Source organism: Myotis yumanensis, unplaced genomic scaffold (genome assembly GCF_028538775.1).
Source record: "Myotis yumanensis isolate MYYU_CA2020_CCGP unplaced genomic scaffold, mMyoYum1.0.hap1 SCAF_8, whole genome shotgun sequence".
NCBI lineage: Eukaryota > Metazoa > Chordata > Mammalia > Chiroptera > Vespertilionidae > Myotis > Myotis yumanensis.
In genome coordinates, this window is record NW_027223759.1 from 6,661,453 (window position 1) to 6,688,574 (window position 27,122).

The 27,122-nt window shown below is 47.8% G+C and overlaps 1 protein-coding gene across 6 annotated transcripts in view; it reads right to left on the minus strand.

Moving 5' to 3' along the window:
- ANKRD44 (ankyrin repeat domain 44) overlaps positions 1-27,122 on the minus strand; it is a 223,762-nt gene that overhangs the window by 93,971 nt on the left and 102,669 nt on the right. For all 6 annotated transcript variants that reach the window (XM_070421756.1, XM_070421751.1, XM_070421753.1 and 3 more), the window contains exons 3-7: positions 15,571-15,649; positions 7,340-7,410; positions 3,955-4,155; positions 3,219-3,306; positions 487-629 (exon numbers count right to left, since the gene is read on the minus strand). In XM_070421756.1, coding sequence (XP_070277857.1) covers positions 487-629; positions 3,219-3,306; positions 3,955-4,155; positions 7,340-7,410; positions 15,571-15,649 — 582 coding nt within the window. The remainder of the gene's footprint in view (positions 1-486; positions 630-3,218; positions 3,307-3,954; positions 4,156-7,339; positions 7,411-15,570; positions 15,650-27,122) is intronic.

The following is a 27,122-nucleotide window of genomic DNA, read 5'->3' on the forward strand; positions in this document are numbered from 1 at the left end:
AGTTGCTATGATGTGCACTGATGTGACCACCAGGAGGAAGATGCTCTGACCAGTAGGTTAGCTTGCTGCTGGGGTCTGGCTGATCAGGACGAGCAAGATGGGCCGGACATACTCTGGAGCCCTCCCACAGTCCCTCCCCAGCTGGCCAACCTCCTGCATTCAGGCCTGCACCCTCTGGCAATCCAGGCTGAGGGGTCCCCCCCCCCCCCCCAGTGCATGAATTTCGTGCACTAGGCCTCTAGTGCATAGATAAATGGGTAGAATAACCAATCAATGTTTCGATGTTTTTTCTCTCTCTCCTTCTCCTTCCTTCTCCAGCCCCTCCTCCCACTTTCCTCTTTCTCTCTCTCAAATGAATAAATAAAAATAAAATGCAAACAGGGTTTAATTTCAGAACAAAAGAAAACCCACAAATCCAGAGGATTTCACTTCAGAACAACAGAAAGCCCCCAAATATACCCAGGGTGGTGCATGGTGGTGGCTCACCTCCACCCCCAGATTGAGGAGATGTTTGACAACGTTGATCTGTCCGTTGGAAGCTGCGGCGTGCAGGGGGGTGTAGCCCTTCTTGTCCTTGCAGGTCGCTTCCGCGCCGTGGTCCATGAGCAGCGCCACCACGTCCAGGTGGCCTTCACAGAGCAAGCAGCAGAGACACCGTTAAGCTTTACAGGACGACTTGAGGACTCGTGCCACCTAAGTGACCCCTGTGAGCTCTCATCGCCATCAGCTTTTTGCTAAGCTCTTTACAAAAGCTGGTTCATGGAAATACTCAACAAATATTTAGAGAGCACCTACTATGTGTCAGGCTTTATGTAAATGCTGGGGTGGGGAGAAATCGATGATTCCTATGGGAGCCTTTTCTGCAGGATCTAATAGGAGAGATGCCTGTTCATCAATAAATACTAAGTAAGAACAAGGTCCTGTAAAGTGTTAGTACCACAACCTTCAAGCATTATGTTAAAATGAAAGCAATGCTTTTGAAACCACTTGCCATGCCTCACTGAAAGGCCCAGCAGTGGCAATTTGGTTTGAAAAAAATTAATGAAAGAAAAAAAATCAATTAATCAGGATGACTCCAGATTAACTTTTAAATTATATGAAATTGCTGCTGTTTGACCATGTGTGTGCGTGTGTGTGTGTTTGGGGGTGGCACAGAAATGGCAATTTCATATGGTTTCACTTAAAAGTATTCTCGTGAATTATTGGCTAAACAGAAAATCCTAGTTTCAACCCCTGTTGGCATATTATCTAGAATATTTCTCTCTGTTCCCTATGTCACTACATATAATATGTTAAATGCTTTTGAGCTTTATTTTGTGACTGAAGATTGTTCAATGCTTTGGGGTCATCGCTGTAAACATGGTTGATAACTGAAGGGTAGATGAGTACTGTCTCATCTAAAATGTGTGTGTGTGTGTGTGTAAAGAGAGGGGTGTATGAGAGAGAGAGGTGTGTGCCTGAGTGTGGCAGAGAAAGAGATGTGTGTGTGTGTGTGTGTGTGTGTGTGAGAGAGAGAGAGAGAGAGAGAGAGGTGTGTGCCCGCATGTGAAAGAGGGAGAGTTAGAGAAAGAGAGAGAGAGAGAAAGTGTGTGTGTGTGTGTGTGTGTGTGTGTATGTGTGTGTGTTTGGTCATGGCTTGTTTTATTAATATTTGACTCTTTTCCCCCAGGACTTGTATATAGGAAGACTAGTGGTGCTGTCTTTCGTTGGTTTGTCCTTTATTTCCTACAGATCATCAACCATGTATTTTCCTATTTGAATCCTGATGACACACATAATGACGACTTTCCTTCTTCAAAGCAATTCTACACACATGCTCTAGCTGCACATCAGCAAGGAACAGACTGGAAGCCCCGGGTGTCTGAGTGCCATCCCACACCAGCCTACTGTGTGCTCTGCCTGAAGGTCGGCCTGGCAAATGCCCACCGGCTCCAGCCCCACAGGGCCATCCAATCTGCTCAGCCAACTCAGCTCACCTCATCTGCACATGATAGGCTCACAAAGTCTTAGGATTCTGGTGTTCCAAGCCCAGAGATTCATTCAGACCCAAGAGCACATCCTTTATTTCATCTCTGCTCCAACCCACCTTCTTTTCTCCCCACAATTAATGTTACTGTTTTTTTATGAGATAAAAGGCTTGTATGCTTAAGAAGATTCAGAAAAGCCAAGCAGTATTAAAAGGAAACCAAAATCACCTACAATCACTAATCCCTGGAGATGATCAATGAACATTTCAGTGCATCATACACCAGGTTGTTTTTATTGTATATATTTTTTTAATGGGGGTCATAGTATTCACACTGTGTTGTGATCTGTTTTCAGTTGGCATGTCAGAGGACCCTCCTATGTTAATAAATACAACAACATCATCACTGCCGTTACTGCGCAGTGTCCGATGTGTAGATCTCCCATAATTTACCAACATCGTCTCCTGCGGATGGGCCTTCAAGTGGGTTAGAGCTTGGTGCCAATAGAATCTTGTCTGCTTTCTATTGCAGGATGTTCTCCAATCAGAAACACAAGGAAGGATCTCCGTTTCCCACAGGACCACACCGAGAATAAACTCTACTCTTGGTCTATCTTTTTTCAGTGGTATTTGAGCCAACAGAAGTGAAAAGGAAAAATAGAGAAATGTACCTTCTCCCCCCCCCCCCCCCCCCCCACCACCACCACCCTGGCCGAGCTGGCAGAAGCGAGGACCACAACCCCCAGCTTTGTAGGACATGGAGAAGCAGGACAATCCACAGTGACTCCGGCCACCTCAACCTACACAGCAGCCGGGGGGCGGGGCGGTCTATCCATCCTTCCTTTCTGGTTCTTTCAAAAATATTTATAAATAAAAAGACAAATGGCATTTACATCCTTGCTTTGCTAGCCAGGCTGCTTTCTCTGTAAACACCTTATCTTGCTTCCACAACAAGTTAAAAGAAGCACCATTTGTGCAGCTTTCCAATCCAGACTGAAGCGCACTCAGTGGGATCCAGGCCATGATGCATGCCTCCTCCTCCCTGGAGGAGAAATAAATCTCTGGCAAAGCAACTGCCCAACTAGAGTGTTCGACGCCTGCCAGGAAAACGGACCAAATCTCAATCCAGCTGAATCCCAAGCGGGAAAAGAGGTCAGACTTGCCCGAGAAAGAACCTGTGTGGTCAGTGAGAGACCCCTGGCTTCCTGCATGAAGGTCACGTGCACTTGCTTCCCATCCATGGACCACTCACCCATGTACGCTGCCCAGTGCAGGGCCCGCCGGTCCTTCTTGTCAAAGGCGTTGATGTTCGCCCCTTTGGCCAGGAGTAGGTTGACCATCTGCAAGATAAACCAAGAGTGAGGTCCCGTGTGCACTGTGGGCGGGGGAGGGCCCCTCACCGCCTGCAGGGGAACTGCACCAAGTGCAAGGCCAGGCCGGTCAGAGATCGGAGTTCAAACAGAGTTCAAACCTGGCAGCATGTGTGTCAGGAGAAAAAAACTCAGGTGACGGCTACTTTTTCAATTTGCTGTGGCTCCAAATTTAAAAATGGATATAGCCTGGCCAGCGTGGCTCAGTGGTTGAGCGTCGACCTATGAACCAGGAGGTCACAGTTCCATTGCCGGTCAAGACACATGCCCGATCCCCAGTGTGGGGCGTGCAGGAGGCAGCCGATCAATGATTCTCTCTTATCATTGATGTTTCTATCTCTCTCTCCCTCTCCCTTCCTCTCTGAAATCAATAAAAATATATTTTAAAATAGGTAAATAAAAATGGATATAAATGCCTGTGGTTTTGTGTACAAATATTATGACCACATTCCGTAAAGGTCTCAGCAGTAATAGTAGGTTCCACTGTGGGCTGAGAGAGAGAGAGAGAGAGGGAGAGAGAGAGAGGGAGAGGGAGAGAGGACACAGATGGCAGATGGTTCCATCCGGGCTGAGAGAGCAGGAGGGAGGACCCTTGCTCCCAGGGGTGAGGACGCCCACCTCCACGTGGCCGTTGAGAGCGGCGTGGTGCAGGGCCGTGCGGCCGCCGCGGTCGGAGACGTTGACGCTGCTCAGCAGGGGAATGATCACTTCCGCACACCTCACGGCCTTGTTGGCGGCGGCGACGTGCAGCGGGGTCTGCCAGTTCTTGTCCCTCGCGTTGACATCAGCCGAGTGCTTAATCAATACTTGCACTGCCTCCTACAAGCAAAGCAGAGTGCGCAGGGGTCACGGACAGATGCCCGATCAATACTCCTTGGGTGTGAGCGGTTTCACCAGACCCCGAGCTACCGACAGGGGCGGCTCCTGCCCCCGCGGCTGGCTTCAGAGGGATGCTCTCCTGTGACAAGCAAAGCGAATGCGAGATAAAGATCCAGAGTGGCGCAGATCAAAACAGACTCCCTGTGCGTCTCTTTGGTAGGCCAAGGGCCCTGGCACAGGTCCAACACCAATTAAACCTTCTGAGTATAAGGTTTCCTTATAAGGTAGCAGGTGTTTTTGGCCAAATGAGAGCACGCATGTGCAAGTGTGCACATCTGGGCGACATATCCTTCGGCCAAAAGGCCCCCCAAGATCACCTGAGGTTAGAGGTGTTCGTTGATCAGTCTCCCCCTTCCAAAGCCCAAGGCCTCCAAGCCCTTCAGACATTCTGGATCGATTTATAAATCTTCAGTGCTCTCGGCCAACATCGCAACCCTCACTCTGTGATCGATAAGCAGTGAAGCAAAGAGGATGTCTGTTACCACCTCGACCTGAAGCTACACAAGTGTTCTTCCAGCCTTTTCCATGTTACAAAGGGGTGATTTCTCTTCTACTATTGAGTTCCTTCACCTTTCCGGAGCCTCCCAATTTTCACTTTCCTTCTATTGACCCCGGCAGCTTGTTTGCCTCTTGAACTACACCTCAACCTTGTTGTGCGATGAAACCGCCTGGGGAGCCCTTAAAAATAGATGCCTGGTCCCACCCCGAGGGTCTAGCCGGCCTCGGGCTCTCTGTGACCTCCCTGGGGACCTGGTTGCACAGCCAGGACTGCGACGCCTCTGCTCAATCAAGTGAATGATGCAGCTTCTCTGGAAAGGCGATGGGCTGTGGTTGCTTCTCTTTATTTCCAGAGACATCCTTGGGGCAGTTAATGGAGCTCCTGTATGGACATCTTATCAATGTGTCATCCATGAGCCAGTGAAAGGCATCAGTCCCATACTCCCGCCACCCTTCATGGACCAAGGGCTCACCGCTGTCCACCCTGATCCCCACAGGCCTGGAGTGACCGGGCTACGTTATCATGCAAGTATATGAAAGTGCCCCCGATAGAAGACAATTCGAACTCTCAAGAGTAATACTTTCATCAGGGACATAAATGATAAAATAAAAAGAATGTTCCATAAATCAGTACATGTGGAAGGGAATGGATAACTGAGTAGAATTTAAAGAAGTAGTGTAACTCCACTTAGATGCTATAAATGAAGGGTAATAAGCTGACAGGGCCCAAGCAAGCAATTTGTTAAGATTACCAAAAAGGGGAGGAAATATATCTGCCACCCATCCTCAGCAAGACAGACAATAAAATAATGATTGCTAAATAGTCCTTGAGGCCATTTCAGAGCAAAACATGTGTACCCATTATGCTTACATACTGTGCGAAACATGCCTAGAACTATGGAAGGTTGAGAGAAATATTACCCAGGTAGGTTCTATCCTAAAAACTAGCTGAGTGCACAAAAAATAAGCAAAAGAGAAGCTCAATCACAATAAAACATTAAAATTTAAATTAGAAAAATGATATTTTTTTATCAACTTTGTTCTCATAAATATGGAGGGTTAAGTAGACGCACAGGCAATTAATTCGTTGTGATGTGGGAAGAAAATATTGGAACCTTCACTTGTATTTTTCTTTAAAAAGGAAAGCATTTCAGCTGGCATTTAACTTCTGGGTTGGTGCTGTGCCCTCAGTCAGCGCTGCAGAGGATCTGGCCTCACAGGATTGGGGATGCCCTCAGGGAAGAGGGGGGCTTCCACAGTCCTGAGGGCGTGGGGTGGCCCTGGCTCCATTCATTCGCTGGGAGTGCACACAAAGGCACAGGGAAGGGCCTGCCACGTCCATTTACAGGTTGTGAGATGTGCCCTTAAACGAAGAGCATCCTAAACGAAGCCAGGTGTACGCAAGGAACCCACATGAACAACGTGGAAGCTACGGAGCTGACACTTCCACTCTGGGTAAAGCTTCCTATCGCCTACATTACAAGGTAAAGTAATGACAGATTTCATCAGATCTGACAGGAGCTTGGCCAAAACAGGAAAGCCTTCAGAAGCCTATTATCTCCCTGGGTCATGGGAGATCTGATAAATGAAGAGCCTCCCCCTGAGTCTATGGTGCCTGGAAATATGACAGCAGTTCAGTATATAATTTATAAATAAATGAGATGCACATTTTGAAGATGCATGCTGGGAAAGTACTGCAGATATATGGCCAAAAAGATCGAAGATAATCATCTCCGAGAAATGGTGTAAAAACTGCTGGTACAGGATGCTTTTCACACATTCAGAGCAAAATAACAATACCTACTGTCACTTGAATACCTTTGCCTTGTGCGTTATTTATTGCACTGGTACTAATTCTCGCTCTGCGTTAAGTAGTATGTAAATTGAGGATAGACTGACAAAACAAAATAGACAAGAACATTTCACAAATTCATACTTTTTGGAGATAAGACCAGTGAAATCATTAGTAATTTGTTTTCTAAAAGTCACAAAATGTGTTTATTTTTTGAGTAACTAAGACTAGGGGAATGAGATAATATCTTCAAGAGGTACTTCTTTTAAAGAAATATTTAGAAATGCATTTCACACAAAGCAACAGGTTATGCAAAGAAAATATGTATTTGAGTGTGTGGGGGGGGGGCTATATTCTTAAATAGGCAATACTTCTAAAAATATTTTAGCACAGATCATTTTGGTCTGTTTTTGTAAATAAAGTTTTATTGAAACAGCCTCGTTCCCTTGAGTAGGGAGTGCCCCTACTCATCCTCGAAGGACTGGCTCAGCCAGGCATCTCTTCTTGGAAGATGTTCTCTATCCAAGCAGTTCTTTGCTTCCTCCTCCATTCAGTTCTGATGTCGGACTGATCCACTTACCTGCGTGCCTCCCCCTCCAGACTGAGAGCTCACTGAAGCCAAGGACCATGGGGCCCACCCCGGACCACCCCAGTCACCCCCAGCCCTGTGCCTGCCATGCAGCTGGCACTCAAATCAACAGCTGTTCATTGTTGGTAACCCTCTTGCATGCGAAGCAAAGCCTTTAGCTCACCAGTGAGAATCCTACTCCAGCGGAGAGAATGTTTCTCTCTCCAGGGACTGAAGGTGGTAGATCACATCAGCCAGCCACTCACCTCACTCCTGGAGGCCACGGCCCGGTGCAGCGGGGTCAGCCACATGTTGTCCTTGGCATTCACACGAGCTCCTGGAACCAAAGAGCACAGGTGAGAGGCATGATGCGGGGCGGGGGGGGGGGGGGGGTTGGGGGGGGGCGCGCGAGGATGGGGGCTGAGGTCACGTCAGAGGCTGTATCTTGCGCTCTCATTTGCCCGGCACAATCACCACGCTGCGTTTTGTTTTCTCCTGTATCAGCCCCGTGCTTTCTGGCAACTGCACAGGAGGAGACCCCCAGGGCTGCCGAGGAGCGAGATCAAGAACTGAGAATGTCCGAGAACTGGTAAAGACTGGGTGGGAAATACGGCATCTCACTGGGCAGGAGACACAGTGGTGAGAGGACAGGTTCTCCAGGGCTGTGGACATGTGTGTTCTGAGGAATGAAGGACTTTTCCAGTGTGTGAAATACGGCATCTCACTGGGCAGGAGACACAGTGGTGAGAGGACAGGTTCTCCAGGGCTGTGGACATGTGTGTTCTGAGGAATGAAGGACTTTTCCAGTGTGTGTGTGTGTGTGTGTGTGTGTGTGTTCCCGAATAGAAGGTATATTCCTGGATATAAAATACATAACCAGATAAAGTATTTTCTGTTTAGTCATTAAGGATATTTATCTCACAGGTCACACAACACTCTCTTGGCAAACGGTCAACGACAAGCAGCCTTCCAACTAGTGTGCACGAGGGGCCAGTCCACTTCCAAACGCGTCGGGCGAAGTTGAGTTCTGAAGGGATTTCGTCGGGGCTGAGAGGATCAGCAGAAATCTCCTTTATCCAGGAGTCCCCATTCTGTCTCTGGGACTAGCCAGGCATTTGGGTGGGAATAAGGCAGCCACCATGGAGCGCTGGGGCAGACCAACAGGAAGCCTGTGTGGGCTGCGCATGGCTCCTCACACTGTGGGGGGAGACAGGCTCCCTCACATTGTGGGGGGACAGACAGGCTCCCTCACTCTGTGGGGGACAGACAGGCTCACACCAGCCAGACCCCGCTCAGACCCGAGCAGGAGCCAGCTCACATTCACAGTTTCATCTCCGAAGCCACCTCCATCAAGGAGCAGACGCCCCGAATGAACGGAGTCAAGGACAGCAGAATCGGCCCTCCTTCCGTGACACCCTCACAATCCTCACCAGGGCAAGCCCTCCAGGTCTACAGCTGAGCTGATAAAACACCCTATCTGCCCGATCTGCGTGGCTCAGTGGTTGAGTGTTGAGCTATGAACCAGGAGGTCATGGTTCCATTCCCGGTCAGGGCACGTGCCCAGGTTGTGGGCTCGATCTCCAGTGGGGGGCGTGCAGGAGGCAGCCGATCAATGATTCTCTCTCATCATTAATCTTTCTCTCTCTCCCTCTCTTTTCCTCTCTGAAATCAATAACAAAAAAAATATATTTTTTAAAAGAAAATTAAAAAATAAAACAACCCCATCTGAGCTCCCTTTCCAGGGGGCTTCAGGGTTTTGACCAGTCTTCTGATCAGAGATGGAAAGTTTTGTTAAAAGGGCTACTAAAGAGGAGCAAGAGAAAATGCCGTCGTCTGCGATGCAGTACGATGAGACTCTTTTGGCCTTAGGACAGCAAGGAAGGAAGTCGGTGAGGAAGAAGAGTGAGGAAGCGAGCAAAGCGGGCAGAGGAGGGGAGGTGGGGTGGTGCCTATGGGCCAGGCTGGGACAGGAGGCCAGTGGAAGCAGGGCTGGCTCATCCCTGTGAGGCCAAGGCCACTAACAGCTTAAAAAATAGAACCTTGTTTTTTTTTACGTGTGTGTTTTTTCAAAAGGCACCAGGAGATGATGAGCTAGAAATTTAGTTTAAGATACCAGCTAAAAGGAAATAATAAATCATAGACCATACACAATCTTTTTCTCTTTAACTGAAGGACAAATACCATTAACGATAGTAATTATAGAAAACAGGAGCATAATAATCCCTAAAACCAAGAGACAGACTCCTGTCCTCCCACCCCCAAGACTAATTTCACTGGTTTGAGATTGGGCCAGGCACATCTATACTTTAAAATTTTTTTAAATATATTTTTATTGATTTCAGAGAGGAAGGGAGAGAGAGAGAGAGACAGAAACATCAATGATGAGAGAGGATCATTGATCTGCTGCCTCCTGCATGCCCCACACTGGGGATGGAGCCCACAACCCAGGCCTGTGCCCTGACCGGGAATTGAACCGTGACCTCCTGGTTCATAGGTTGACGCTCAACTACTGAGCCACACCGGCCGGGCCTGGGAAGCTTTGAAGGTATACTTGTGGCCCGGCTGGCGTGGCTCAGTGGTGTTTCTCCCTCTCTCTTCTTCTCTGAAATCAATAAAAATATATGTTTTAAAAAGAAGAAGTATATGTCTAAAAAAAATAACACGTCCACTCTTTCCATATAAAGTGGTCCCGCCACTCAGCATCCTCCAGGATTTTCCAGTTCAGGCCAGGGAATAAGGACAATACATAGCAAGAGGCTGTTGGTGGAACAGTTCGATTGAAAAGGAACTTTCCAGTTGAGGATGTGTTCCAAGCAGGTGTCTTAACATTCCTCTCATGCTCTCCTCTCTCCACAGCTGCTGTGCTGGTCCCAAACGCAGGCCTCCCCCCGCCCCCCCCGCCCCCCCCGCCCCCCGCCACACACACACAGCTGCAGGGCAGCCAGAGGCCAGGAGCTCAGCCAGGAAAGACGATGGGGAAGCCACGTCCACGCAGAGGGCAGTGCTCTGTCTCCGGGAACCTTTCGTTGACTCCAAATGCCATCCTGTCATCACCACTTTGTGAACCTAAGCATCTCATCCCCCGTAGCTCCATCACCAGCCAGCCAACCAGGACACTCCTGAGGGCAGGCTGCCTGCGTGTGGCACATGCCCAGACCTGAGTCCACCTGCTTGGCCACCGCATGTCAGAATTTTACCTTCAACCTCCCTCCCTTCCTTCTCCCTGCCCCCTTCTCCTCCTTCCCTCTCCTCCCTCCCCCCGACCCCCGTGACATACAACCTGCTCGGGCTTTGTGTGCCGCATTAGAAGGCTCTATATCATGTTCCTAAGGGAGATAACTTGGAGTTATAACCATTGAAAATGTTGCAAATCCGATGAGAGGGGAATGGCATCTCGTTGCGGTGCCTTCCTGTTTAACAGTGCGGTTGGGTATCTGCTAATGCTTGTCTCCTGCCCACTCATCATTCATTCTCCGAGAACTGCCTGTTCAGAGGCTTTGCCTATTTCCCTTATTCTATTCTTGTTTGTCCTTATAATTTATAGACATTTGCATTGTGTTGTTATGATAATTTTTATTTATGTATTCTGAAAACTTTCAGTTGTATGTAGATCCCAGTGTGGCTTTTAATATTAAAATTCTCTCAAGGAGAAAAATGACCCCGAGCTGGCTGAGCTCATAAAGCAACCCCCCCTCACCCCCTCTTGTGTAACACACCCCGGCACTGCTTCCCTGCGGCTCCAGGTACTGAAAGCTCATCACAGAGCTGGGAAGGGGCTTCTCACGGTCACCGCTGAGTCCCCTGTCCCTCCACTCGTCCTCCAGGAAAGCTCCCCTCCCCAGCAACGGAATTACTAAGACAAAAGCAGAGTTATCTGAACGGGGACCAGGCAGTATTTCATCAGTGTCATCCCTGCCACTGGCTTCCTCGGCCTCTTTCCGGAACACATCCAGCCTTGTTTACATGTCAGCGGGAGACGGAGACGGTTGAGTATTTATAACTGACTTTTCTAAAGGACGCTCCCTCTTATTTACCTGCCCGTCAGGGGCCATGGTGCACCGAAGGACACGGGGCCTGCATGCCGAGTGATTTAAAGGCAGATGCGGTGTGCCCAAGGACATCTGAAGCTTAAATGATTATTCTTTAAATGGCAGGCTCTCCTGATTCGTCAGAAACAGAGACCCAGCTCACAGCTGTCAGGCATGAACCCTGATTGCGAGTTAAGTGTGTTTTTCGTCTCACCCCTATTACCGCCTGATTGTATGTTCACAGAGAGCAGGAGTAACGGGAGCTCTGAGCTTATTTTCCAGGGGCGACATGTCTGTTCTCTTAGCCCTGTCGTCTAGGAAAAAGTAGAACAAAGACCAAAGGTACATGAGGGACTGAAAACGCTTAGAGGTTAAAGAGGATAACTGATTCTCAAGGCTGATGTATCCCCAGTTTGGCTTTTAATTACAGAAACAAACAAGTATAGACCAGAAACCATATGAAACATGATTAGGATATAATGAAATGGGCTCGCTATTGATTTTTTTCACGCAGAGACCAAATCTTGTTACAGCCCAGGAGCGGTGTCCTTCAAAGCAATGACTTCGGAAGCGTGTATGATAATCCCGTGGATGTGGCAACCGCTCAGAGCATCTTCAGCACTCCCCTTGGCCTTGCCGTTGGAGCCGGTTGCCATGCCCACCAGAAATGGCTCATCCCCTGATAATCACACCACCTCTGGGGGCAAAACCAGCACTGCCTGGTTTAATCACCTTCACCTCTTGGGGGTGGAAAAACACACACACACAAACCGAATCCAACCTTAAGGGATGAGTATTTGTTATGCATAAGAGCATCAAAGCAATGGCCTGCCGGGGCTCAGGAGACAATTTGCGTTGGGAGCAGAAATCACATTTTGAAAGATCACAGGAAATCCCTTTACCGGAACACCCCTTGTTGGGTGGCCTACATGCAAATGAACTCACTATTTTGAATTCATACTTACACCTCACACATCCCATGCCAGAGGGTGAGGATTCAATGTTGTTCCTCCAGCCCAGGGCGCTAACCCGTGTGCATCCCAGTTTCTCTACAGCTGCTGTCACTGGGGTCGTGTTCCCGTGTGCTCTGCTTCCTGCACCGCAACCTTGTCCCTCAACTCTCATCCACTCACTGGTTCACGTTGGTCTCATGCATGCAGCTCTGGGCAACAGCAAGCTCTTGGCCTTCTCTCTGACTTGAGCCAGACAAGGCCAGTTCCCAAACAGAAGCTAGAGTCAGGTGGGGAAGTAAAGCCAGAATCCGCTCTGGCGTTTACAGGAAGGGGGATTTCGCAAGGCCTGTTCCTCTCTGCTCAGGGGCCTCGGGGCTCCATCCGCCTGGCTAACAGGAGACAATGTCGGGAGGGATTAATGGGGTTGGGTTACACTACACTCTGCAGTTAATACAATAGAGAACACAGCTGTAATGGGCCATTCTGGCAAAGCCAAATGATTTGTCCAACATGGGAATCATTAACACCTCATTTGTTATGAAGTTGGAGAAAAGTTTGGGTGGACTTCCTAAAGCAGTGGTTCTCAACCTTCTGGCCCTTTAAATACAGTTCCTCATGTTGTGACCCAACCATAAAATTATTTTCGTTGCTACTTCATAACTGTAATGTTGCTACTGTGATGAATCGTCATGTAAATATCTGATGTGCAGGACGGTCTTAGGCGACCCCTGTGAAAGGGTCGTTCGACCGCCAAAGGGTTGAGAACCGCTACCCTAAAGGGTCAGCTGCCAGATGAAAGCTCAGAGATGAAATCATCCTGCTCTTACAGTGACATTTCCTTAGGAATATAATATACAACTGGATACAGGACTCCTAAGGGAAAACTAACGCCATGTGAATCCCAAGCGTTTACCTAAAGCTTCCACAGTTGAGTAAAATTTATCAAGAACCTTCCCAATGCTCTCTCGGACCCTAAATCTTTCTAATTTAATGGGGGAGGAGAAATTCCATGTCATGTGCCACCCAAAATTATACTGGAGAGGTTTACAGCTCAGAATTCCAAGACAAAGAGGTATACAGATCAAGATATATTCTCCAGGCTCCACTGAATGAGCCACATTTAAGAGTGGCTGGCCCTAAACTGAGCTGATTTGGCTCAGTGGATAGAGCGTCAGCCTGAGGACTGAAGAGTCCTTCCTGGGTTTGATTCCGGTCAAGGGCACATGCCTGGGTTTCGGGCTTGATCCCCAGCGTGGGGCATGCAGGAGGCAACTGATCAATGATTCTCTCTCATCATTGATGTTTCTATCTCTCTCCCTCTCCCTTCCTCTCTGAAATCAATAAAATTTAAAAAAAAAAAGAGCGGCTGGTGGACTCTATGACACGTGGAGGCACCTAAGGAAAACAGAGGGTCAACTTCACGCTGCGGAATTAAAACCTCCCCTTTCAGGTGTGGAAAAACAGACAAAAACCAAGCTTGGGGTCCAAGACAAGGTTCTGAATTCACACATTCATGAACCTAACGTTTTTCTGAGACGCTGAGGTGTCTCTTCATACATTTGGGTGGTGAGGACAGCAGTTCGGACCATTAGGTGTCATACCACAAAGTTCTTTACTTTACACCCCACTGGTTTCTGCCTACAATTTTCCATGGGCCAAGTCTCTATCGCTGGGGCAGCCGGCCAGGTGCGCGCTGGCTCTGAGCCTTGGTCCGTGCCAACACTGAACAATGCGTGTTTGTTTGGCCTCCGGCCCTGGAACATCTTAGGACCGTCAGAGGAGGCCTGCTCTCAGGAACACAAGGACGCCACACAGACTCCCACCCAGCGCCAGGCAACGGCCAGGAGCGCAGGCCGCAGGTCTAAGGCACAGAGCACTTGTGTCCGGGAAAGCCCACCTCGCAGGGGACACAGCACAAGGAGGCAATGTAACCTTCCTTGTGTGTCCCAGCACAACTGTTGTTTTTGCTGGTTTGTTTATTAATCCTCACCCAAGGGTATTTTTTCCAATGATTTTTAGAAAGAGTGGAAGGAAGGGTGAAGGAGAGAGAGAGAGAGAGAGAGAGAGAGAGAGAGAGAAACATTGATGTGACAGAGACACATCAATTGGTTGCCTCCCACATGTGCCTCTACCAAGGCTGGAGATGGAGCCTGCAACCAAGGTACGTGCCCTTGACCGGAATCTAACCTGCGACCCTTCAGTCCACAGGCCGACGCTCTAACTGCTGGGCCAAACCGGCCAGGGATCCCAGCACAATTCTGTTTCCTGCCCACAATGTCCTCCACATCTGCTTAAACACCTGCATCAGCTCGCACCCGTGCGCAGCTCACTTTGGGTTCTACAGCTCCCTTTGCTACAGCAAACAAAGGCTGAGCCTCGGTGCAGGCCTTTGCAGAGTCCAAGTTTTAACCTCCCCAACAGAAGGGAGGAGGAAAGGCAGCGGATCTGCACGTGATCCACCCCAGGACGCGGGCACGTGCTCAGACTCATTCCCGGGCCTTGTCTGGCAAACGCTCAAGGCGGAGAGCACGTACTGATTTCAGAAACCTGCTCAGTGGGAGGTACCAAGCACACAGGTTTCCAAAAATGAAAGCCTTGGCGTTTTTAACTCAGACAAAATACTTAAAATCCATAGAAAAATAAAGAGAATATCTCAAAGACCAGTGCACATGCAAATCAGATTTAACACATTTGCCATATTTGCTTTCAATTTTTAGAAAATAGAATACTTTACAGAGTTATAGCCTCTTTTACGCCCTTTCCTGAAAACACCCCTCACTCAGCCTACCTCCTCAGAAGTAAGTAACCACTGTCCAGAAATTAATGTTTCCTTTCCTTGCGTGTTTTTATATTTTTATTACATGGCCATAGTCAGAGGTCCATAAACAGAACAAAGCATTGTTTTGCAGTGCAATTCAGATCTATGTACATATACACACATTTGTGTCTGTTCATATAGACTCTAAGGAACCAGTTTGCCTGTTTGTTCTTTTATAAAGACATCCGAATACGCTGGATTCACCTACCATGCTGGGCCCGATAGACAGTCAGGAATCAGATTTTCAAACCACACATACGTTTTGCTGGAGATGTCATTTTTCAATAAGAACAACTTCTTGCGCCCGAGCCGGTTTGGCTCAGTGGATAGAGTGTCAGCCTGTGGACTGAAGGGTCCTGGGTTCAATTATAGTCAAGGGCACATGCCCAGATTTCAGGCTCAATCCCCATTAGGGGGCATGCAGGAGGCAGCCAATCAATGATTCTCTCTCATCACTGATGTTTCTATCTCTCTCTCCTTCTCCCTTACTCTCTGAAATCAATAAATATATATATATATATTTTTTTTTTTTTAAAAAGAACAACTTCTTGAACTTTTTACACCTTTAGTGACAAACTCGCTGATCAAATAAACTTCCACAAGCCCCATAAGGAAACTGTTTGCGGTCCTTCACGTGGTCACTGTAATGAGTGGGTCGCTGGCGTTATCTGCGGTGACTACGCACGGCTGGCATTTACCTGAAAGGATCAGGAGCTCGATAATCTCGGCATCTCCCAGGAACGCGGCCACATGCAGCGGAGTGCGCTTCTCCGAGTCCTGCAACCAGGGCAACAGTAAGCAAGTCAGTGTGGCCGCAGGGGCCTTTGGGAGACACAGCAAGACAGCACACCCTCTGAGGCTCACGCTTGGGAGAGATCGAAGGCCAGACACCTACTCAGGTGAGTTCCACTTACACGTTTCCCTCAGCATCTCCCCCAGGCCCATGCACGGGAGATCCCATTTTCTGAGTCTGTGTCCCGCTGGCCTCGCTCTCCTGCTAGGGAAGGTCAGCTCCGGTCAAGGATGGCCCATCATGCACTAGAATCTCAGTGGTCAGCAAACTTCGGCTCGGCAAACCGTGGCTCGCGAGCCACATGCAGCTCTTTGGACCCTTCAGTGTGGCTCTTCCACAAAATACTGGCTCTTCCACAAAATACTGACTTCTGCGCATGGGCCATGAAGTTTCAGTCGCACTGTACATGCGCGTCCGCAAGTGGTATTTTGTGGAAGAGCCACACTCAAGGGGCCAAAGAGCCGCATGTGGCTCACGAGCCGCGGTTTGCTGACCACGGCACTAGATGATGGAACTGAATTTATTTTCAAGCCTTCAGTAATGGCTGAAAAACACCAATCTGAACCATTCTACCTACCCGCACTGCATAGCTCAAAGCTTTCAATGATTTGTTTTCTTTCTGGAATTTTTCACAAGGACATTGAACGTAAGTACGGTCATTTTCTTCTTTCTATCTCCATCCACTGTGGCCTACACACTTCCCATTCATGTAATACTTACTGAGTGCCTACTATGTGCCAGGAACCAACGTGTGGGGACGGGAGGGTAACTGTGAAAGGCCCAGGCCCTGCCTTCAAGTAGGAGGCCAACAGTAGTCATGAACACAAATGACACAGTAAGATCATTTCAGATGGTGATGACAAAATTAAAACAGGGTGATGGGACCAAGTGACTGGGAAGATGGGAATAAAATTCCTTAGAGTGCTCAGGTAAGGCCTTCCTGAGGATGCTGACAGTGAGGTCTAAGTAGACACTGTTAGTTCTGTTTTATAGATGAGAAACTGTGGCTCAAATAAATTACAAAATTTCCTCAAGACCCCATCAGTGCATAGCAGAGCCAAGCTGAGCTCTTCCCCACTCTACGTCCTTGGCAAGGCCTTTCACATACTGTGCTCAGAGGCAGTACAACAACATGCAAGGGGAAAATTGCTTCCCCATCTGTACATCGGAGATACTAATACTCAGCTTAGATAATTGATAAGAGAATTCAAGGTAATGCAAGTCAACACAGCCCGGGCAGGCACGAGGCTTGGCCATGCACAGCCAGTGCTCCGTGCACAGCCATCGCTGCCATCAGCACAGACACTCCTGTGACATCTTCCCTCCAAGCCTGAGAACTCTCAGGACCAAGCCCGGGTCTCACTCCCGCTTATCCCTAGAGCAGCAGCAAACTAGGTGCTCAGCAGAAGCTGGCCAAACCGAACTGGTCTGCGTGCACGGTCTCCCCCCCCAAACATCCAGCCACTGCGCCGTAACAGTGGCAGCCCAAGTCTGCATGCTGCCTTTGAGGTTTCTCCCAAAACTAGCCTGTGTTTCAGTTTCCAGAGATTCATGGATTCATGATTAATCTTACTCATCCTTCCTGTGATGACCTGATGATACAAGCCACCTCACAACCCTGGATTAGGCCGAGGAGATGATCCTATTTTCTGACAGCTCAGTCCTCTGCTCTTTCAGACTCGTGCTTTCAGGCACTTCGTGACGCACTAACACCTAAAACAGGTGGCAGCCAGAGGACACAGCAAGAGCTGATCTCCAACCAGTCTGTTGTTAGGAGGTCTAGCAAATAGGCTTTATGACGGGATGGACTAACTTTTAAGTAGATAAAAAGAAGAGTCTGGCCAGGCCAGTGTGGCTCAGTGGGTTAGAGCGTCGTCCTGTGCCCCAGAAGGTCACAGGTTCGATTTCCAGTCAGGACATGTATCTGGGTTGCAGGTTCGATCCCCAGCAACAGCCAGGGCACATGCAGGAGGCAACCAATCAGTGTTTCTTTCTCTCTCTTCTCCCTCACTTCCTCCCTTAAATCAATGGGAAAAATATCTTCAGTGAGGATAAAATAAATAAATAAAAATAAGAGGAGCCTGCATTAGCTGGGAATGTATGTTGTTGATGTATGCTGCAGTAATTACTACAGATAAGTGGAAATCGGGCAGACACACAACTGTTCTATATGAAACAATGGTACGCCTTGGAAAATTCATTCAGAAGATATACAACTATGGTTCACCCTCTGCTCACTAGATCACGCTTTCGGTGAAAATAAAGCTTCAATATTTGAAAACACGTTTGCTCATTTGAGAATCCAGCGTATTAACTGGTGTGATGGATTATGCAAGTAACCGAGACCAGACTTGCACAAATATTTTCTATTTCTGTTTCTTCTGGTGAGATCGCTAAAAGCACTTTCCATGTCAGCCTCATATTCCCTTTCAAGCCCCACTATAGCTACCAAAACATTCCTGTTGGGTCCTGGGATAAAAGTCATATAATTACACGTTCTCCTGTGAATTGAACTGGTTGCAGGGTTTGGCTCAACAAATTAGACCTACCTAAGTGATTTCAACAAGGGCTAACCCAACCCAAATATGACTTCATTTGACCTGAAGCAGAGTCAGGGCTCTGTTGAGAATGTGACCTCCAATAAAGCCAAGAACACCCTCATATCTAAACCTGCTGGCCTGTTATTATATGCCTGGCCTTGCTGATTTTGTGGCCCCTTTTATGACACTTTCATGACATGGCTTGTTGAAACCAAAGCTTTTATAGTATAAAATGGGTGTGTTATGTGAGATCATATTGTAAAAATTTTTGATCGTTAAATCCCAGTGTCCCTGTTGCTATGCATTGAAAAGTTTCCTGTAGTAGCCCTGACCGGTTTGGCTCAGTGGATAGAGCATTGGCCTGCGGACTGAAGGGTTCCGGGTTCAATTCCAGTCAAGGGCATGTACCTCGGTTGCGGGCACATCCCCAGTAGGGGGTGTGCAGGAGGCTGATCGATGTTTCTCTCTCATCGATGTTTCTAACTCTCTCTCCCTCTCCCTCCCTCTCTGTAAAAAAATAATAAAATATATTAAAAAAATAAAAATAAAAGTTTCCTGTAGCTTCTAGTACATCTACGCATTTCTATTACTTTTTAAAAATATATTTATATTGATTTCAGAGAGGAAGGGAGAGGGAAAGAGAGATAGAAACATCAATGGTGAGAGACCATCATTGATAGCTGCCTCCTGCACGTCCCTTACTGGGGATCGAGCCCACAACCCAGGCATGTGTCCTGATCGAGAATCGAACCGTGACCTCCTGGTTCATAGTTGGCACTCAACCACTGGGCCACACCAGTCAGGCTATGCATTTCTATTACTGACCAAGGGTTGCTGACACCTGCTCTCTCACCGGTGCCTGAGTGACGTACAGGATCATGGGTCAAGGGCAGACTCAGAGCCACAGTCATCACCATGCTCCATCCGGTAAGACTGTCCAGCAGTTTGCAGTTCATTCTGTGCCTCAGTTTAAGGCCACTCTGCTTTGTCCTAAGCCAAACAAATGGGGTAGGAGGTGCAATGACAGGAGAAGGGGGAAGGCTCTGGGGAAAAGAGGGTTTTAGTAATAACACTGGTAAAAATGGGTTCTAGGCCAGTGTACCCTAGGGCATCTAGAAGAAGAAACAAAACCTACCTGCTAATCATGGAGTGCTTTTAATTTTTTTTTTTCAAAATGCCTTATCTATTCTTCTACTTGACTCGCATAACATCCCTATCAGGGGAGACACACGTTTCAGAACTTTGTTGTTAAGTCTTATTATCACCATTTAAAAGAGGGAATCTGAGCCCTCGCTGGTTTGGCTCAGTGGACAGAGTGTCGGCCTGCGGACTGAAGGGTCCCCAGTGTGGTTCCCATCAAGGGCACATGCCTGAGTTGCAGACTTGATCGGGGGTGGCCAATCAATGATTCTCTCTATCATTGATGTTTCTCTCTCCCTCTCTCTCCCTCTCTCCTCCTCTCTGAAATCAAAAACCATATATTTAAAAATAGTAATTAAAAAAAATAAAAGAGGGAATCTGAGCCCTTGAATTGGGTTGTATGACTTGCCCGCACAGGAAACATGTTAAGGAATGAGGTGTCCTGGCTTCCCGTCTGTATCTGAAGACTGACCTAATGGTAGTTTCTAGATCCAAGTTAGAATCCAGGACCAGCCAGGACGCTCGCAGCCTCAGCAGAGTGGCCTAGCCACGGGCTCCCTGCACTGGCTGTCACCTCCTCTGTTGCCAAGTGCACCCTCTGCAATGAATGGTCATGTGGCTCTTCACACCACCCACAAACCCAAGAGGAGAAAATACTTCAAAAGCAGGCACAGTACGACCAGCACCCACTGGAGATGGCTCATTGGAGGAGTTTTTAATGGATTGTTCAAGTACCACAAAAAGAGAGATCTCTTTCCGTTACCCTGTACCTCCGATTCCAAACAGCCCTTTGCAAACAGACCCATGAAAAGACCCAGGTTTCTCCAGAAGGAAGGAAGGTAACCCTCCCTCTATGAATAGCCTGAGACACACAGCCCGTTGGCGTCTGAGCTAGATGTGCAGAGGGTCAGGGAGAGATCAGGCAGAGGAAGTGTCTGCCGTCTGTTTACCAAGGAAGCAGATGAAAGAAAACAGGGAACTTGAAGGATATACACGTGCGGTGAGCTTGACATGGGCAGGGAGTTTATTCTGGAAGCTATGAGCACTGTGCAGGCTGAGGGGGCGGCCCACGCCTTTGTTTTAAAGATGAAGAATTGTTTATTACATGCTTTGGAGACTCTCAGAAGTGCACGATCTAATCTTCACTGCAAGTATCTGTCGTGCGCTAAAACAAACATCCCTCCCTCCATATAAATATCTTAGGTACCAAGACAGACAGATGCAGCAACAGTGAGAAAACAGCCCTCAAGGCCTTCCTGTCATGAAATGCAGAAGTTCCCATCATCAATGCAAGCGCCCCCTGATATTGAAGGAGCAGGGAAGTGACTGACAGCTGGGGCCCAACAAGCTTCGTGTGCTAACCAACAGGTCACCCGGAGCAAGGCAATGTCTACAGAACCTGAACACAAAACAGGTTCCCTGGAGAGACTTCAAACCATGTGAGGAAAAGAGCCGAAGACATGCCATCAAACAAGAGGCAAATAAGAAAAACACTTGGTTTTAAGGCAGGGATTGCAAAGAAGTTTGTAAAGAAGAAAGCAAAGGAGAGAAGCATCCGGTTTCTTTTTAAAATCTTCATGTTTACTTTCACGTTTGAACATCTCACAGATCTAGACAAGCACAGAAAATGACAGACCTGTATGTTCCTACCATGAAAAATCAAGCATGTTAACATTTTTCTATGTCCACTTCAGACATTGTTTTAAAAGATAGCTTTAGGGGTACAGCACCATGAGAACTGTGACTGACTTGTTCTGAAAATAACTTGAAGAGTGTGTGTGTGTGTGTGTGTGTGTGTGTGTGTGTATAAGAGAGAGAGGGGGGAGGTGTTAGGCTGCTTTCATTCTTCACCATTACAAATGGTGTCGCAATGTACATCTTTCTACATGTCTCCCTGTGCATATGTATGAGAATTTCTCTAGAGCAGATACCAAGAAAAGGAGGTAGCTCAATCTTAGGGTATATTCATAGTCAACTGTACTAGGTATTGTCAAGTAGCTCTCAAAAATAATTTTAATAATTTACACTCCCACCAGCCACCTAGTAGGTCCTTTTCCCCACATTCTTGCTAATATTTGATGTTATCAACCTTATTACTCTGCCAATATGATGTGCCTGACATGGTATTTCACTAAGTACAAGTGAGATTAAGATCCTTTTCTTATGTTTATTAAAAGTTCAACTGCAGCCCAGCCAGCATGACTCAGTGGTTGAGTGTGAACCTATGAACCAGGAGGTCACGGTTCGATTCCTGGTCAGGGCACATGCCTGGGCTGTGGGCTCGATCCCCAGTAGGGGGCTTGCAGGAGGCAGCCGATCAATGATTCTGTCTCATCATTGATGTTTCTCTCTTCCTCTCCCTTCCTCTCTGAAATCAATAAATTATATATATATATATATATTATATATATATATATATATATAATTTATATATATATAATTTAAATCTCAGAAGAGGAAGCTGGAATTATAAAATGTTTGAACTGGAAGGGTATTAGAGACATCCAGAGAGTTTAACTAATTGGTACAAAGTCACATGGTGTTAATGGCAGTGGTGGAACTGCTCATTCATACAAATGACAGAATATTTACTGGGCCTACTATGTGCCAGACACTGTGCTAGGTCCAAAGACACTGGGGCATCAAGAGACAAGTCCGGGCCTTCACGGAGCTTCAACGGATCCTGCCCTCTTGCCCCCAGTGGGCTGTGCACTAGGGTAGACTGATATTAATCACACCAGTCAGCAAAGAGACACAGTGTTAGAAAATGCCAAACAGACAAAGAAAGTGTGGCATGAAAGGAGACAGTTACTCTGAGCACAGCAATACCTCTTAGTTACCGGGTCTGTTTCTCGCTCTCTCTTTTATGGGGACGGGGCGGGGGGGGGGGGGGGGGGGGGGCCTGAGGGGAATTAAAAGCAAAAGCTTATAATAACAATTTCTGTGCTCCACCAAACATCATCTCATCTTTACCAAGTTCTTTTTCAGCCTCTGGGTAGATATCTTAGAAACAGAGTGTATATGCAATACAGACAATAAAAATCGCCAGTGCAATTATTTGGACCTAATATATCAGATCAGCTCAATGCATCAACATGTTAACAATGATTATCCTCTGGGTGAGTAATTTTATGGGTGTTCTTCACCCTCTTCTTTCCTGGCCTGTATTTCAAGTCTTGTAGATATAATGCAGTTTAGAAATAAGAAAACAAAATTCCTTTGTATATAAGAAACCAATTTCCTATTTAAAAAAAAACAACACAGATCTTTAATAAAAGCTGGTTTTAAATATTACATATAAATAGTAAAGCACTGGACATTATTTCCTGTCCAAAGCCTTAATTTTCTTGCAGTAGGTTTTAAATAATTGATATGTGAATAAAAATTAAAAATTGATATGTGAATGTGTTTCCTTGCAAAGGACAAAACATTTTGCTTGTGACCGCACGTGGGAAAACTGTACCTTGTTTAACGCTCCATGGAGCTGCCGAAGCGCTGCCCTACACAGTGCACCATCCGGCCTATTATTATTATTACCAGTAATGTCAGAGAGAAAGGGAGAGCGAGAGAGAGATAGAAACATGGATGATGAGAGAAAATCATTGATCGGCTGCCTCCTACAAGGCCCCCACTGGGGATCAAGCCCGCAACCCAGGCATGTGCCCTCGACTAGAATTAACCTGGGACCCTTTAGTCTGCAGGGTGACACTCTATCCACTGACCCAAACCGGCTAGGGCGCATCATTCAGTCTTAAGAAAACCCAGGGAGAAGACCACGGAGGTTTTAACCAGTTTTACAGGAAAGGAATCAAGGAAGACTCCGAGAGCTAATGACTCATCATGACTTGCCCAAAGCCACGCGCCAACACTGGGTGCCTCTGGGCTTCCTGGTTCCACATGCTCTGTGTCCGCTCACAGCAGTGCCCGGGCCTTCGTTATCAGTACAAATTCCTCTCCCAGCAAGAACCTGTGTCCACCCTCCTCACAGCACTCTGAAGACCTTGGGTCCTACTCTGATCTTTCCTGTCAAGTGACCTGCAGGGCAGGGACACACACACACACACACACACACACACACACACACACACACTGGCATTAGAAGCATCCTCCAATGGTCAAGAGAACACAGACTCTGAAGTCAGAATGGCCTGACTTTGATCCCTCCTCTGTCACTGTGTGACTTTGGGCAAATAACTCAGCCTCCCTGACACTCATTTTCCTTTTCTGTAAAATAAAATAGGATCAAACTAGACATCCAACAAATATCAGTCACCTAGTATTATGATTATAACTATGGACATCTTTGTGGCTTATCCTGATTGTTTTCTGTTCCTCTTGGTGATCTGACAAAATAAGACTCAAACAGTTTCTGGAGAAACTTTCCTGGTAAGAAATGGTATTCGCCAGGACAAGGGCTGAAGTGCCTCCTCACAGCTGGCCAGTAGCAGTACTCTGCCTGCCTCCTCTCCTGCAAGAAGCAGTCAACCCCGTGGGCAGGGCCATGCCTTCTGCTACCTCAACCCACAGGCAGCCGAAGCCTCTCCCAGACTCCGAGTTGGGCCTGGCACGCTTCGTCCTCCGCGGTGGGTTTCCGGTCGTGGCACCGTCACCGCTGACCATCTGCCCTTGCTCTCCCTGCCTCTCGCTAGCCAGGCTGTGGGCTCAGAGTAGAGATAATCCGACTGATCTCAGTATCAACCTAGCACCACGCCTGGCGTACAGCAGGTGCTCAATATGTGTCTTGGAGGAATCTAAAGGAGTAATGCCTTGATTTAATCTTAGATTCTATCAAAACCTACACCCCAATGAAAAATGGCCTGTGTGAGGCTGGCCTGCAGGTTTGTGTGGTGAGACGGAGAACTGGTTGTCTGAGAGGTTACGAATGCGCCAGTGTCTCTCATCATTGATGCTTCTCTCTCTCTCTCTCTCTCTCTCTCTCTCTCTCTCTCTCCATCTCCCTTCCTCTCCCTAAAATCAATAAAAACGTATCTTTTTTTTAACCATTTGTACTCCATACGCGTCTATAGACGCACGTGGTAGACCTTTATTAATTACATTCAAAATATCCTGGCAGTTAACTGGTTAAAAAAGTACTGACGGACCCACATCCCAATCAGCCATGTCACTTGGCAAGGACCAAGAGTTCCTGGGGAAATTTTAATTCAGGGGGTAAGAAAGGACTTGATTTCCAACCTGGCTGTGTGAGGACTCTCTGCACACCTCAGGCCACTGGAGGGCTGGCCTCAGAAGCCACCCGCTGGGTCTAGGCAGCAGGATCCCTCTCTGCAGCACAAGGTCAAGGGCGTGAGGAGGAGAGGGTGGGAGAGGGAGGAGGGGAGCACAGCTGCTGGGCTCCTGGAGTTCCCAGGAAGCCTGGCCCAGGACGCCTTTCCCTCACTGTCCAGGCCACACGGTGGGGCCAGGCAGCTCAGGCACTCGCCCAGCTGAAGAGCAGCCCTCAGGAGAGCACCCCCACCCCTACCCCAGTCTTTTTAGTGGAAGAAAGAAAGGCAGGCCCTGCCTCTATGCTGAGCATCTGTGGTGTTGAATCCCCGCCCCTGACTGGGAGATCACAGTCCACTTTCTAAGGGGGGTTGGGGGGGGGGGGGGGGTTGGGGATCTTCCTGCAATAGGATCCTTGTACTTTGCACTGCTCCCTTTCCTGCAGCTCCCCTCTAAGCCCCCAAACCTGTCAACCCCGCCCCCTGCCAAGGGACCCCTCCCAGCCACAGGACACTGCTCTTCCTGGCACCAGGCACCAGGCCGGCCTGCTCATCAGAGCTGCCTGCTCCACCCTAAGATGTCTTACTTTAGAAGGCCCAGCCCTCGACCTCCCACAGGCCCTCCCGGCAACCACTCTCCAAAGGGGCCCCTCCCTCTGTGGTCCCTGGACTTTGCACTTAGCTGATTCTGCCTTGAATTTTAGCACCTTGACCCTGGAAGCACAACCCAGTGGGTCCTGGAGACGAAGGACCAGGTCCAAATCCCAGTCCTGCCATCTAAAGCCATATTGACCTCGGGCAAGGTCCTGGACCCTCCGAGAAGCCTCCATGTCTTTGTCTGTAAAATAGGAACAATAATGACACCTACCTCCTGGGGATTTGTGAGACGAAATGAAATGATGCTAATAAAGCCTAGTATATGGTTAGCACTCAACAAATATTGCCCAGTATCATGTAATCCGTGTTTTCACTCTTTCCCTCACAGCTCATTCTTGATGGTTGGTAAAGATAGGGAGAGGAGCCCGGCCTGCATGGCTCAGTGGCTGAGCATTGAGCTGTGAACCAGGAGGACATGGTTTGATTCCAGTCAAGGCATATGCCTGGGTTGCAGGCTTGATCCCAGTGTGGTGTGTGCAGGAGGCAGCCGATCAGTGATTCTCTCTCATCATTGATGTTTCTATCTCTCTGTCCCTCTTTTTTCCTCTCTAAAGTCAATGGGGGAAAAATTATATATATAATATATAAATATATATATATATATATATATGAATCCTTGTTTCTAATATATATATATATGGAGAGAAATGGGTGGAGATGAAGATGGAAAAGGCTAAGGTGTCCCCACCCAGTCTCATCTAAATTCCAGGGCAATCAGATGGCACCATCCACACAGGGGGAGGGACAACATGTCCAAAGGCGAGAGAAACACGCTCTCTTGCTGGGCCTGTGACTGAGACGCACGGGGCCAGAGGAAAGAAATCACTCTGCTCAGCATGTGGGAGGTGTACCTGACAGAGGAGCTGGTCAGACAAGCCTTTCATCCAATTGCTGCCTGGACCCCTGTAATTACTGGGGTGACCGGCATGTGGAGTGAGCACGGACCACAGTGACGAGGTCACACCATGCTTCTCATTTCCTGTGGGTGGCAGAGACTGGGAACCAGGAGCCCAAGGGTAAGAACATGACAGGAGCTCTGAAAATGCAGTTCTGTGTCTAAACAGCAATGGGCAGATTAGCCACTTGCTGGCGTGTTCCCGTGAGCGCCCCCCCAAAAAACACAATGTGAAGCGTTACCCATGAGAAGGCGCTGCCATGTACAGACAGCATCAGGGCCCGTTACCCTGGGGGAGAAATGTTTCATGGTGACTATGGGCATCTACACGCGGCAGCATCGAAAGTTGAACTTACTTTACAAAACACACTTCAAACGGCACAGTGATCATGCAAATGATCTGACTCACTTTATGAAGTGCACAGAAGGGCTTTATAATGATTTTTACCATGGGCCTGGGAGAGGGATGTGAGGCAAACAGGGGGTGGGGAGGGCAGTTAGGGTAAAGGGGGTCCAATACATGGTGACGGAAGACGACCTGACTTTGGGTGGTGGGCACACGATGCAATAGGAAGATCACGAGTCAGAAATGTACACTTGAAACCTACATAACCTTGTTACCAATGTCACCCCGATAAGTTTAATAGACAAAAACAAAAAGAATATTTTCCACACTGAGAGGAAGCGCTGTGCATTGTGACTTCATGGTGAAGCCACCGGAACGGATCTAAGAGCAGAGGCCTTGGGGAAACTGTATCCAGGTAACGTTTTTTTTTAAATAATTCAAACCTGTCTTATCTGTTCTAGTTTATGAACATCCCTATATCATCCAGTGAACGACACTCGGTTGCTTCACTTCTCAGGGCTGGGCAAGCAGAAGAGACTAGAAAAATACTTGTTTACACACGACTGGTCACGGTCAAAAGGAGAACATCCTTGTCATCAGGTTTAATGCAAAACAGCCAGCCCTTTCCCTTTACAAGGCTCTTCTTCCCTGAAGTCA